We start from the raw sequence: 12349 nt of genomic DNA, 5'->3' as shown, positions 1-12349 counted from the left end.
TTGAATTCTGCTTTTGAGGTGCATGGTTGACCTATGTTTAGAACTCCTTGTTGAGATTCCAATCTTAACATCATTAAGGTGGGACTGACATCTTATTTGGTACCATAGAGTTGGAGAGGGTCTTGTTTGATGCAAGAAATGATGGCTATGCTCTGCCTGCCCAGTCAGGAAGCAGCAATACTGAATACCAGTTGCTGGAAACCACAGGGCAGGAGAGTGCTCTTGTGTTCGAATCCTGCCTGTGGGTTTCCTACAGGCATCTGGTTCACCACAGTGAGAACTGGATGCTGGACTAGATGGGCCACTGGCCTGATCCAGCAAGCTCTTCTTTGGTTGTCAAGTTATGAAGGGAGGCACAAAGGGTGGGGAGGCCTCCAACTCAGGGATCACATAATTCAGGTGTCCCCAGCCTTTTTGGGGCCTGTTGGCACAATTGGAAAGTTTTCTGTGGGTGTCAATCACAAATGGGTGTTATGGGGTGTGTGGCATAACACAAAATGGCAGATGTGGGGGTATTATTATTTATTCATTATTACTATTGTGGTATGTTATTGCCATAAAAAGTTACTAATGTTCAATAAGTGAGCCTGATTCCATTTCTCCCCATACTGTGACAGTGGTTCCACAGTTAAACCCTAGATTAAATGGAAAGTAGTAATAATGTGGCTTGCTTGTTTGCAATTAAACATAAGCCTGTTTTCAACCCATCATGAATGCTCTCTTGTACCATGACACCCAAGAACAGGTTATTTTCTTTATTGTGTCACTTCTGAAGGTTGTTAATGTTGTTGGGAGTTCAACTCCCATCAGCCTGGAATGATGGAAGTCATAGCTTAAAACATCTGAAGCCAGAGTTTCCCCCACTTATGTCATGTTCTTAAGAGTTACTGAGAACTGATTTTTGTATGTAAATTCTCAGTGACAGTTGAATATAGAGAAAACTGAAAAGTGGGGTGGGGTATGCAGTGGTACTTGACATATTGGGAAATGTGGAAAATCAGCATCTGGAGGGAGACTTTTTACCACATGTGAGAGATGTGTAGAAGAAAGGAAGAAGTTACCAGTTATTGGAAGATAGTGGTGGAAGTAACTGTAGAAATGTTCCAATCTAAACTATCCAGTGGTGTGCTTGCAGAATTATGAGTGTCAGGAGAAAAGCTAGTGGATAAAAATGTGTCTAGTGAGAAGAAAGTAGAGAGATTTCTTCTTCCTTGCCCATAATACTAGAACTCTGGGACATCCAATGAAGCTGACTATGGGAAGGACACAGGAGGACACACTTCTTCACACAGTGGGGAACCTCAGGCTGGAGTGGGGGGGGTCAAATGTGGCCCTCCAGGCCTGTCTGGCCCTTGGAACCTTTACAGCGGTGAGTGCTTTTGCATGGTTGGAATGTGTCCTTAAGCACCTGCTAATACTGTCTGGATGGAAGATGTGTACTATACTAAAGGTGACAGCTGCATGTTTCTCTGCATGTTTTTATCTCTGGATCTGCTCACCACTGCCATGTGTCCCTCAGAAGGTTGCCCAGAAGATAATGCAGCCCTCAAGCTGAAAAGGGTTCCCCTCACCTCTGGCCTAAACAGTGCAAAATGCAAGAATCTGCCCTATTCTGAGTCAGACTAATGGTCCAGCTAGTTGAGGGTTTACACCAACTGGCAGAAGTTCATCCCAGAGTATTAGGCAGGGGACACCTCCAGGCCTACCTGGAGATGTCACCTTTTGCAGTGTAGAGCAAATACTCTTTACTGAACAGGTGGTCTCATACTGTCAGCCAGGGGATGGTGGCCCGCCAAACACATTGCCTTTATGCTGGTAAATAATGCTTGACTCTGGAACAGATTTTATTTATTTATTTAATTCATTCATTCATTCAATTTATGTCCTTCCAAAGGAGCTTAGGGTGGCATGTACAATACTGTGTGGCATTCCTGTCTTGCTTGTTGGCTTCCCATTGGGGCATCTGGTTGGCCACTGTGAGAGGTAAAGGTAAAGGACCCCTGGACGGTTAAGTCCAGTCAAAGGTGACTATAGGGTTGCGGTGCTCATCTCGCTCTTTAGGCCAAGAGAGCTGGCGTTTGTCCACAGACAGCTTCATGCGTCATGTGGCCAGCATGACTAAACTGCGACTGGTGCACGGAGGACCATGACGAGTGCCAGAGTGCATGGAAAAGCTGTTCACTTTCCTGCTGCAGCGGCACCCATTTATCTACTTGCACTGGTGCGCTTTCAAACTGCTAGGTTGGCAGGAGCTGGGACAGAGCAATGGGAGCTCACTTCATTGCACGGATTTGAACCGCTGATCTTCCGACTGGCAAGCCCAAGAGGCTCAGTGGTTTAGACCACAGCACTCACCCACGGTGAGAATGGGATGTTGGACTAGATGGGCCTTTGGCTTTATTGCAAATAACTGTCCCTTCAGCACTGTGGTGCTTTATTATTTAGTCTTTCTTTTGCTTTCTAACTTTTTTTAATTTTATTTTAAGGAAATCTTGTACTTGATCTGGGGTGGGGGAGACGGGGATCAGAAAAACTTCTATCCAAATCTGATGTAAGTTGGTGGTGGTGGGTCATTGGATATTTATGCTTTGCATGCTTGCTCTACACTTCCTCCTGGGATCCCAATAGCCTAGGAAACACAAACTGAGACTAGTATGCTATGCTTCTCTGCCTTGCACAGCACCTTACTTTGCAGAAATTCTCAGATGATGCTCTACACAGTATGGTAGTATACATTATCAGCTGCTAGTGAGAGAAGCTGCGCCACAGATGCCCAAGAAGTACAAATGCATTCATTTCCAAAAACTTCACATTGGGACAATAATTAAAACAGGCAGATTTTTTTTAATTAAAATTGTTGTGTAAACTTTTATAGCACGTGCTGGAAGACTTACCACCTCTGCCCCAGCTCCCTTCTGAGAAGCACAGGAAGATGGGAAGGCCATCACCACATCCCTGCTGCATACCCTTACCTCCACTTTCAAAGTTCCAAACTCAATTCAGCTATGTTTTGCAATGGATTTGTAAGGGTCTGGAGCAAATTCAGTTTTGCCCTTTAAGTGTGGGTAACATGTTGTCCATAAAACAATTAAAAGAATGACAGCTTTTAAAATGAGTCATCATTGAAAAAGAAGCCTCAGAATGCCTGTGGAGGTAGCTGCCTCTAATGAGCACTGCAGGCACACACTGCTATAAAACTTCCTTCCAATCTTTCCCCACTCTCTTCTTGAGGAAAGTGTGGCTGTGCCTGCTGTTCCAATCTACTCACTGGCCTTGTTAACACCCTTGCTTTTTCTCACTAGAAGCAAGGGCTTCAAGAGCTCTTTAAAAAGAGGGTTAAAAAGAGGTATACCAGCTGCTTGAACCTCTAATGACATGAGCTGTCCTTTGATCAAAAGCTCATCAGCCTGCAGAATTCAATTTATCCCTGACCTAAGAATTTGCCTTATGAGACAAAGCATCCCTCCTAAGACAGCCATTTGGCTTTTGATCTTGCCGGCTCGTTTCTAGAATATCAAGGGTGGAGTTCAGGTTTGCGAGTTTCTCCACACCACCATCACAGTCCCAAGTGAATACCTGACTTCAGAAATCCTGGATGTTGAAGCCAGTAAACCACACACAGGTTCAATACCCACATTCATACACTTGTAAGTTCTCCAGGCTCAAGTGTTCATCCCTTCCATGCATGGCAAATAAAAAAGTAACACCGGCCCTAAAGAAATTAATTGACCAGCATGGTCCCCTTTTACAGAGCCATCAGATCTTTCACACTGGCTGTGAATAAGATGTGTGTGTGTGATTAACATCCTCATTTCTTTTTCTTCCTTTCATAAACAAATATGGGTGTGGGAAGGAGATGTGTCTAATATCCTTTCTTATGAATACATTTCCAACCCGCTTCTGCCTCCACCCCCTCTCCCAAAAAAAAAAAAAGGGGTGGGAGAGAAGGAAAGTAAAATCATAGTTAAAAATGTGCTCAAACGTATGAGAATACATGAGCCAGAGGTGGGGGGATAGTCGCATGCTGTATGATGCATTATGCTTAAACAAAGTGAAAACAAACACCCCCTCTTCTCTGCAACTGGTTGCGACTCCCCTGCCTATTGTCAGAAAATGACAGAGAGGGGAAAAATGAAGGCAAAATGATTGTGCATTGCATGATGATATCTGTTAAGGTGAGCTGCTTTGGTTCATGCACAGTCTCCTCTGGCTGGCTCATCGCTGGCTGGCCCAATTGTGTGGTTTTGTTCGTCACGTAGTCCTGCTGGTTTGCTTCAACCATGCTCCTTCCACAAAACCAGGTGAATACTGTGGTCTGGCATGCTGGTGGCAAAGACCAGGCCCATGTCATTTTGACCATCCAAACCATCCAGCCAATCCATTTCCCCAGCCAGGAAGCTCGAGCCCCTCTTTGACTTTCTGTATTCTGGCAGTGGCCAGCGGCTGATCAGTTTCTCTGTCCTCAAGTCCATTATGTACAGGTAGTGGTTATCAAACAGGAGGGCAAAAATGTCGCCGAAGCCCAGCAAGGACAAGTTCGCAAATTCAGGAGGTTTGATAACCCTGCAAGGGGAGAGAAGAAACAGACCACCACAAATATCAGAAGAAAATGCTGCAAAGAATGGAGAGTTGATCTTTCAAATGATTTTGTTAATGGTGTTGATATGATCTAGATTGCAGTCTGCTGCTCCTTAACCAACCTGGCATCCTGGTGTCTTGCAAGTGACATGTCATGTAAATGCAAGATACCAACGGAATCCCATCTGGAATGGCACCAGTCATTCAAAACCTGACTCTTACAAGTTATCGCTGACATTGTCAGGGTATTCGGCTTAGCTTGCCCATTTTAGACCTCTTGGCCAGACCTCCACAGCACACTCCAGGAACATGACTCAGGAAGCATCAACACTTAAGTTTCCTCTATTAAGAAAAGTGTTTACTGGGTTAATTCCACATGAGTTGGAAATAGTGGCTCATACCTCACAATGCACCTGGCTGAATGTGGTAACCTTCTTATCAATGTCACTGGGCAGATTTGGCAAGCAATTTTGTGTACACAGTAAAAGGGTTCACTTTACAGTATAAAGTGTGGGTCGTGATAGGAGATTGCAGGAATTGTTGAACGCCATGTGTTGAACTATGGATTTGTGTGAAGAGTTTTTGGAAAAAATCATCTGAAAAGGAGAACTGCCAGACTACGGAACTCGGAGAACTCAGTCAGTTGCAGGATTCTGAGCAACCAGAGTTAGAACTTGCTAATGGACTTTGTTTCAGCAAGGACTTTGAAGTACAGAACCCTCTCTGGGACCAGAGAGAAAGAAGCTTTTCTATATATAGTGTGTGTAAATGGAGTGTGTGTTTTGCATGTGCCAACTAGAACTCTGCTAAAAACAACTGTTTCATGTTGGTGTGTTTAACTGCTTTACTGAAGCTTCTGTGGCACATACACAGAGAACAAGAATATACATACATATGCGTGTATATATATATGTGTGTGTGTGTGAGAGAGAGAGAAAGAAAGAGAGAGAGAAGAAAAAGAGGAGGAGGAGGAGGAGGAGAAATACAGATCCCAACAACCTCTGCATATGTTGGCCTCAAATCCAGACTGTTTACCTGTGGATATCGTAGCTGGCGAAGTCCCACTGATACAACCCGATAGCTGAACTGCAGACAATGTATTTGCCATCGAAATGAAGCCGAGGCTGGAGGGAGATGCTGCGGTCTTCTGAGACGGTAAGGGTTTTTAAGCACTTGCAGTTGATCTCTCTCCCAATGGGCCAGATCTGTAACAATACAATCAACCAATGATTGTGGCAACAGGGAAGGATAAAGGGGGTACACTTTGCTAACTTGGTGAAGTCTCCCTTGCAGGCCTTCAAGCCAAGAACTCCCTCCCAGAACCCTGCCTCTCTCTTGAAGGAAAGCTCTCCCACTTCAACATCTGCAAAGCCTCATGGGTGCAGCTCTTTTTAACCCACAGTTGTTATGGGAAAAGTTTGTGTAACTGCCTTTCAGCCTTGCAATTCAGCCCTTTCCTCCCCCTGTCTAGTTTATAAATTTCTTAGGGCAGAGACCTGTACTTTTATTTTTTGCTTATGTTACACTGCAAAGTACCATGCACACTAATGATGATGATAAAACTGGACTGTATCCCGTGCTGGTTCTACCCAGAATAGGCCCATTGAAAATAATGGGTGTGATTATTTTAGATCCATTAATTTCAACAGGTCTACTGTTAGAATAACTTAGTTTGAGATAACCCATTATTACTATTGGGCTGTATGCAACAACATTCTACTTGGAGTAGACCCACTGAAATTAATGTACCCATGTTAGTCATGCTAAGTAGGTGCTTTTACCTTATGCTGGCCTATGGGTGCAATAAATATTCTTTACCTTCTTCTGCTACAGAAGGGAAGCTTCGTCCTCTAAAACCTGCCTCTTGACATGCTTATGAAAAAGCCTTCTAACTACCAAGCAGCTGGCAGACAATGGGCAGAATAATTCACCCCTTAGGATCCATTAGGGCAAAGGACCACAGAGCATGTGCTTTGCAGGCAGAAGTTCTCATGTTCAATCCTCTGGCATCTCTAGGTAGGGCTAGTAATGTCCCCTATCTGAAACCCTGGAGAACTGCTGCTGCCAGTCAGTGTGGACAATACTGATAGTCAGCTGAATACTGAAGCCAGCCAACGAATACTGATAGCCAGCCAATACTGAAGGCACCTTCCTAGTCAGATTCAGATTTGTACAGATCTAGTCTAATCCAGCAAAGGCTTGTGACTTTCCAGAATTTATTTACACCTGCAATTCCCCCTGATTTCTGGAGTTCCATGAAGCTGAGACCATACATACCTTGATTTCATATTTGTCTGCGCTTAACAAGATGTAATCCCCAGGGCTGTGCATGAGAGATTTGACTTTGCACTTCTGCAAGACCACCTGCAGTAGGAACAAAGTGTGTCTAAGGCTTGAGGCAAAATGTCAGACAGGTCACTAAAAAAAGCACTGCAATGTTTGTTCAGACACATTTATGTCCCGGGAGGTAAAAATCTTAACTCACAATAAGAAATGCCAGATGCTGCTCTATTATGTCCGAGAAAGAGAAGCCACAATGGAGGCTGTGCACTGTCTCCAACTAACCCACTGTGCAGCTGGATTTTGTTGTTCTTACTTCAGTACAGTACGTTCAGTACGTTCTGTACAGAAAGATTTTGTTCTTACTTCAGAATGATCTCTGTTGTTACACATTCTTACACAAAATGATTTCTGCTGTATTGAAACCCACTTTTTCCCATTAAGCTTATGGTACAACCACCTGGGTCTCATGCCCTGCTTTAAGGCTGTGTAACTGAAACAACCTGCTTCAATGTTAACCCCTGTTTCCATCTCCTCCTTTTTCCTCGTTTCCCTATGTTGAATTTTTGTAAGCTTCTTAAGAGCAGGGATTGATCCTCTTGTGCTCTGTAAAGCATCATGTGCACTAATGGTATTACAAAAAGAAAAAAATATAGAATGCTGCACACACATCATGGTTTCCTCCACATGTTGGGAACCAGCAACTGTAGCTCTGAGTACTTCCTTTGCATGCAGAATGTCCCAAGTTCAATCCCTGCCATCTCCAGGTAGGCCTGGGAGAGACGCAAGGTCTGAAACCCTGGTGAGCCACTGCCTGTCAGTGTAGGCAAGGTAGATGGACCTAGTGGTCTGACTCAGCGAAAAGCGATTGCCTATATTCCTGCATGTGGTAACCTTGTCCTCTAGCACCGGATATGCAAAGCTGGCAAATAACCTTTGGCCTCAAATGGTTTGTAGTTAAATTTTAGCCACTGTGGTGTAGCAGTTAGAGCACGGGACCTGGGAAACTAGAATTCGAATCCCCACTCAGCCACAAAATGACCTTGGGCCAATTGCTGCCTTACAACCTAACCTACCTACCTACCTCACAGGGTTGTTATGAGGATAAAATTGGACAAAAGGAGAGAACCACGTATGCCACCTTGAGCGTTTTGAGGAAAGGTGGGATATAAATGCAACTATTAATAAATGACACCCAGTGCAAACTTTAAACAGGAAGGGAGCTAACCCAGCCTACCTTTGTGACCCATTCCGTGTGCCCTGTTAGTGTATTGAGACACACTCCCGTTGATAAGGCCCAGACCTTCACAGTGAAATCCGCTGAGCCACTGACCAGGATGTCGAGCTCGTCATTGTAATCAACACTGAAAACTACAAAAGCCAAAAAAGAAAAGGGAACTTTAAAAGAGATTGGCCATGCTGATCTCTATACCAAGTCAGATCAAAGTAATCATGCAGTTATTTTGGGGGGTGTGTGTGTGTGTGTGTGTGTGTGTGCAATTGTGAGTCACACTGCAGTTATACTAATTTGGCTTCCTTGAAATTTAGAGTTTTCCCTTCCATGTAATAGACGTGTAGAATTTACAAGTTTGGAAGGATAGCCAGGTAAACATACTTAGGTAATGCCTACCCAATGATTAGAGCTAGAGAACTGCAGCCAGGGGAGGGGGTTCCCTTGCCTAGAAAGCTGTCTTATTCTGGGCCAGGCTATTGGTTCATGTAGCTCAGGGACTATCTGCATGAGTTGGCAGCGGCTCTCGAGGGTTTCAAACAGGGAGTTTCTCCCAGCCATATCTGGCATGTGTGACAGAGACTTGGTTAGATGAGGCAGATGGGCCTGTTCTTGTCGCTGCTTGTCCACCAGGTTTCTCTTATACACAGCAACCCATGTCATATGGGTGGGGTGGGGTTGCAGTGATTTTTAGGAAGTCATTAGCTTACATCAGGCGTCCTGTTGGGAAAACCCAGTTTTCTGAGTGCATGTTCTGGAAGTTGGGCAATAGGGGCAGTACAGGATTCCTTTTGGAGTACCGACCTCTCCACTGCACCAAGATTCCCTGCCTGAGCTGCTTCAGGTCGTGGTGGATGTTCTTCTGGAGTCTACCTCTTTCCAAATCTGAGTGACTTTATCTGCAAAAAAAGCTTTGCAAACTCATTGCAGGAGACCTTTTTGCAGATAAAGTCACTCAGATTTGGAAAGAGGTAGAGTCCACCATGGGAGCAGGGCCGGGAGAGTGCTACAGTCCTTTCTGGTCAAGTTGCATGGGATCAATTCCAATCTGTTACCTCCAAGGATGTGGATAGGCTGCTTGGACAAGTGAAACCAACCACCTGTCCCCTTGCCGATCCTGGCTAATAACAGTGAGCTGGGAAGGGCTGGCTGATGGGCTCTGGGGGCTGGTGAGTGCTTCCCTCTGTGAGGGAGCCTTCCCAGATCCGCTGAAAGAGTGGCCGCTGAGACCATATAACACCGGTCCTGAAAGACCTACATTGGCTCCCAGTATGTATCCAAGCACAATTCAAAGTGTTGGTGCTGACCTTTAAAGCCCTAAACGGCCTAGGCCCAGTATCCCTGAAGAAGCATATCCACTCCCATCGTTCAGCCCGGACACTGATGTCCAACTCCTTGGTAGTTCCCTCCCTGCAAGAAGTGAGATTACAGGGAACCAGGCAGTAGTGGCGCCCTCCCTGTGGAACGCTCTCCCAGCAGATGTCAAGGAAATAAACAACTATCTGACTTCTGGAAGACATCTGAAGGTAGCCCTGTTTAGGGAAGTTTTAAATGTTTTATGTTTGGTCGTGTTTTTAATGTTCTGTGGGAGCCGCCTAGAGTGTCTGGGGAAACCCAGCCAGATGGGTGGGGTATAATTAATTAATTATTATTATTATTACTATCTAGCAATGCCAGGAACTGAACCAGAGACCTTCTACATGTAAAGCCCATGCTAGAGTCAGTCCCAAGCAACATGGAACTGTGTAGAGTCCTGGTTGCTTCATCTCAGAAAGGATTATATACAGTTGGAAAAGTTTCAGAAAAGGACAACTAAAATGATCAAGGGGATGGAGCAACTCCCATGAGGAAAGGCTGCAACATTTGGAACATTTTAGTTTAGAGAAAAGGCAGGTAAGACCTTATAGAAGTTTACGAAACTATGCATGGGGTGGACAAAGTAGATAGAGAAGTTTTTCTCCCTCTCTCATATCAGGAAGTTGCACCTGCTGTGGACAGTGATGGCCACCAATTTAGATGGCTTTGGAAGAGGATTAGACAAATTCATGGAGGAAAATGCTATCGATGGTCAGTAGCCACGACGGCTACTCTCTGCCTCAACAGTCAGGGGCAAAAATGCTTCTGAATACCAGTAGCAGGAAACCATAGGAGGGGAGAGGGTTGCTCTTGTGCTCAGGTCCTGCTTGCAGGTTTCCCACAGGCATCTGTTTGGCCACTGTGAGAACAATATGCTGGACTAGATGGGCAACTAGCCTGATCCAACATGGAGAGTGAGTAGGGTAGCTGCTAAACTAGGGGAGATGTCTAGCAAGGCTAGATTGCAGACAGATGTTGCTTGAAATGGCCTAAAGGGCTTCAGGTATTCCTGAGGACACCAACACACCTGCCCCCGTGTGGCCTCTGAAGTGCTGGGTCTTAGTTCCTGAGCTCCACTCCCAGCAGGCTACCGTGTTGTCAAAGGAGCCTGTGACCAGCTTTTGTTCATCAAACTTCACTGCTGCACAGGTGTGGGTCTGGATCCCATAGATGCATTGCCCTGTGCTCACATCCCATAGCTTTGCAGACAAGTCATCTGAACCTGCGGCCGCAAAGGAAGAAATGAAGTGTGGTTTAGTGGCTGAGAAGTCAGAAGGTTCAGAAGGTATCCAACATGATCCACAAAACAATGGCATCCAACCAGGACCTGGGAGAATTGAGTTCAGATCAGCCATAGTTTCACTACTTGGCCAGCCACTACTTAAGCTTCTCAGTGACCCATCTAGAAAGAGCCACTGGTTAGAGTCTGTCTCATTGTTTCCCAAACATCTGATCAAAATTTGGAGGCCTATTTTTTTAACACCTGAAACTGTTTTACTTTCATAACAAATGAAAAGAAAAATAACCCATTCAAAGAGGAGTGTGTCCTCAGTGTTTCTGTATTAGTACTCGTTCCACTCTGATCCCAAGGCATGCCTAGACCAATGGCTCATACATAAATGCAACAGGGCAAATTGGGTGGAGAGGGCAAGTCTGCCACAAAAGAGTGCCTTGAATAATCTGATCATCCCTAAAACCACAGTGCATAATTACCTACCCAGGGGCTGAATGGAAGGAGAGAAAGTTGAGCACTCAATCACACAGAGACACAAAGGGCAGTCTTCTATTCAGGCAAGTTATTGGGCACATGGGAATTGGCACTTTAGCTGTTCTTCTATACCATTTAATTCGGAAACTATTGGCACAAGAAAGCTTTAAAGTTGTGATGTCAAACTTTCTTAAAAAGGTATCTGAGATCCCCCCCACCCCAATTTTACAATGAAAAAGTAAACCCTGCTGACAGCTCTCTGCTCCCAAAAGTACCCCGCCATGATATTATTCCGCTGAAAATTTTCTGTGATCTCCCCCAAGTTCCCTCAAAATTGATCTATTATTTCTGTGCTATGCTCACTTTGGTAAGTGGCCCCTGGAGGATTGCACATAGGTCAATGCAGCCCTCAGCCCCAAAAAGGAAAGACATTCCTGCTTTAAAACTATTTTGAATATCTGGGGGGGGGGGGGGATATCTGCTTGGCATTTAAAAATAAAACAAGCTTCTAGTTCTCATGCATGCAGGAGAAAACTCAGAAATATATCCATGCCCTTCCTGTCATTGACAAGGATTTCCAAGCCTGAGTTTATGATGCAGAACAAGTGAGCGCAATTAAGCAAACAAGAATGCAGATACACTTGTGGCACATAATTGATTCCAACTCAATAATTTTGATTTGGGAAGAGAAGTGATTGGTGCAGAACAGAAAGTCCTAGTCATGCAAAATCATTAGCCTCCAATAGTGGAAGATGAAGCTTTTGGTCACACATGATAGGATCTGTGACAATTAACTCTCTCGCTAGTAGGAAGTCTCAAAGGATTAAAAACTTTGGCTTGCAAATAAAACCTTCACTTTTCCAGACAGAAACGATTGTTTATATTAGGTCAGCTGCTTTTTGTATAAACAAATCAATGCTGCCTGTCCCCTTGCTGCCCTTTCATTAATGGATAATTTGAGCATTTGGTTTTAAGCTCCACCCCACCACCAAAAAGCCACCCTCACAGGGAGATCCACACTCCACAGCAGATCCATGGTAGGGGAATTTGTAGGGAAGACTGGTGTGAAGCCAAAGGAGCAGCCTCCTCCTCAGAATGTATTGTAGGTTTTAGAATGCTGAAGAGGCCTTTCTTTAATATTAGCACACATTGGCTGTGTTCAAACATCACAATAAACTATGGTTAACACAATAGCA

At 44.6% G+C, this 12349-nt stretch overlaps 1 protein-coding gene and 1 long non-coding RNA gene across 5 annotated transcripts in view; both read right to left on the bottom strand.

The window, feature by feature from the left end:
- Positions 1-2824: 2824 nt before the first annotated feature.
- Positions 2825-12349, bottom strand: part of FBXW2 (F-box and WD repeat domain containing 2) — a 19696-nt gene continuing 10171 nt past the window's right edge. For all 4 annotated transcript variants that reach the window (XM_080990729.1, XM_080990731.1, XM_080990730.1 and 1 more), the window contains exons 4-8: positions 10473-10667; positions 8096-8229; positions 6856-6942; positions 5614-5783; positions 2825-4563 (exon numbers count right to left, since the gene is read on the bottom strand). In XM_080990729.1, the coding sequence (XP_080846855.1) occupies positions 4275-4563; positions 5614-5783; positions 6856-6942; positions 8096-8229; positions 10473-10667 (875 nt within the window). In that variant the 3' untranslated portion in view covers positions 2825-4274. The remainder of the gene's footprint in view (positions 4564-5613; positions 5784-6855; positions 6943-8095; positions 8230-10472; positions 10668-12349) is intronic.
- LOC308468503 overlaps positions 10677-12349 on the bottom strand; it is a 6789-nt gene continuing 5116 nt past the window's right edge. Inside the window, exon 3 of the long non-coding RNA XR_013981698.1 lies at positions 10677-12329. This is a non-coding gene — a long non-coding RNA (uncharacterized lncRNA). The remainder of the gene's footprint in view (positions 12330-12349) is intronic.

Source organism: Podarcis pityusensis, assembly GCF_964106645.2.
Source record: "Podarcis pityusensis genome assembly, chromosome: Z".
Lineage (NCBI taxonomy): Eukaryota > Metazoa > Chordata > Lepidosauria > Squamata > Lacertidae > Podarcis > Podarcis pityusensis.
This window is presented reverse-complemented; position numbering and strand designations above follow the sequence as displayed.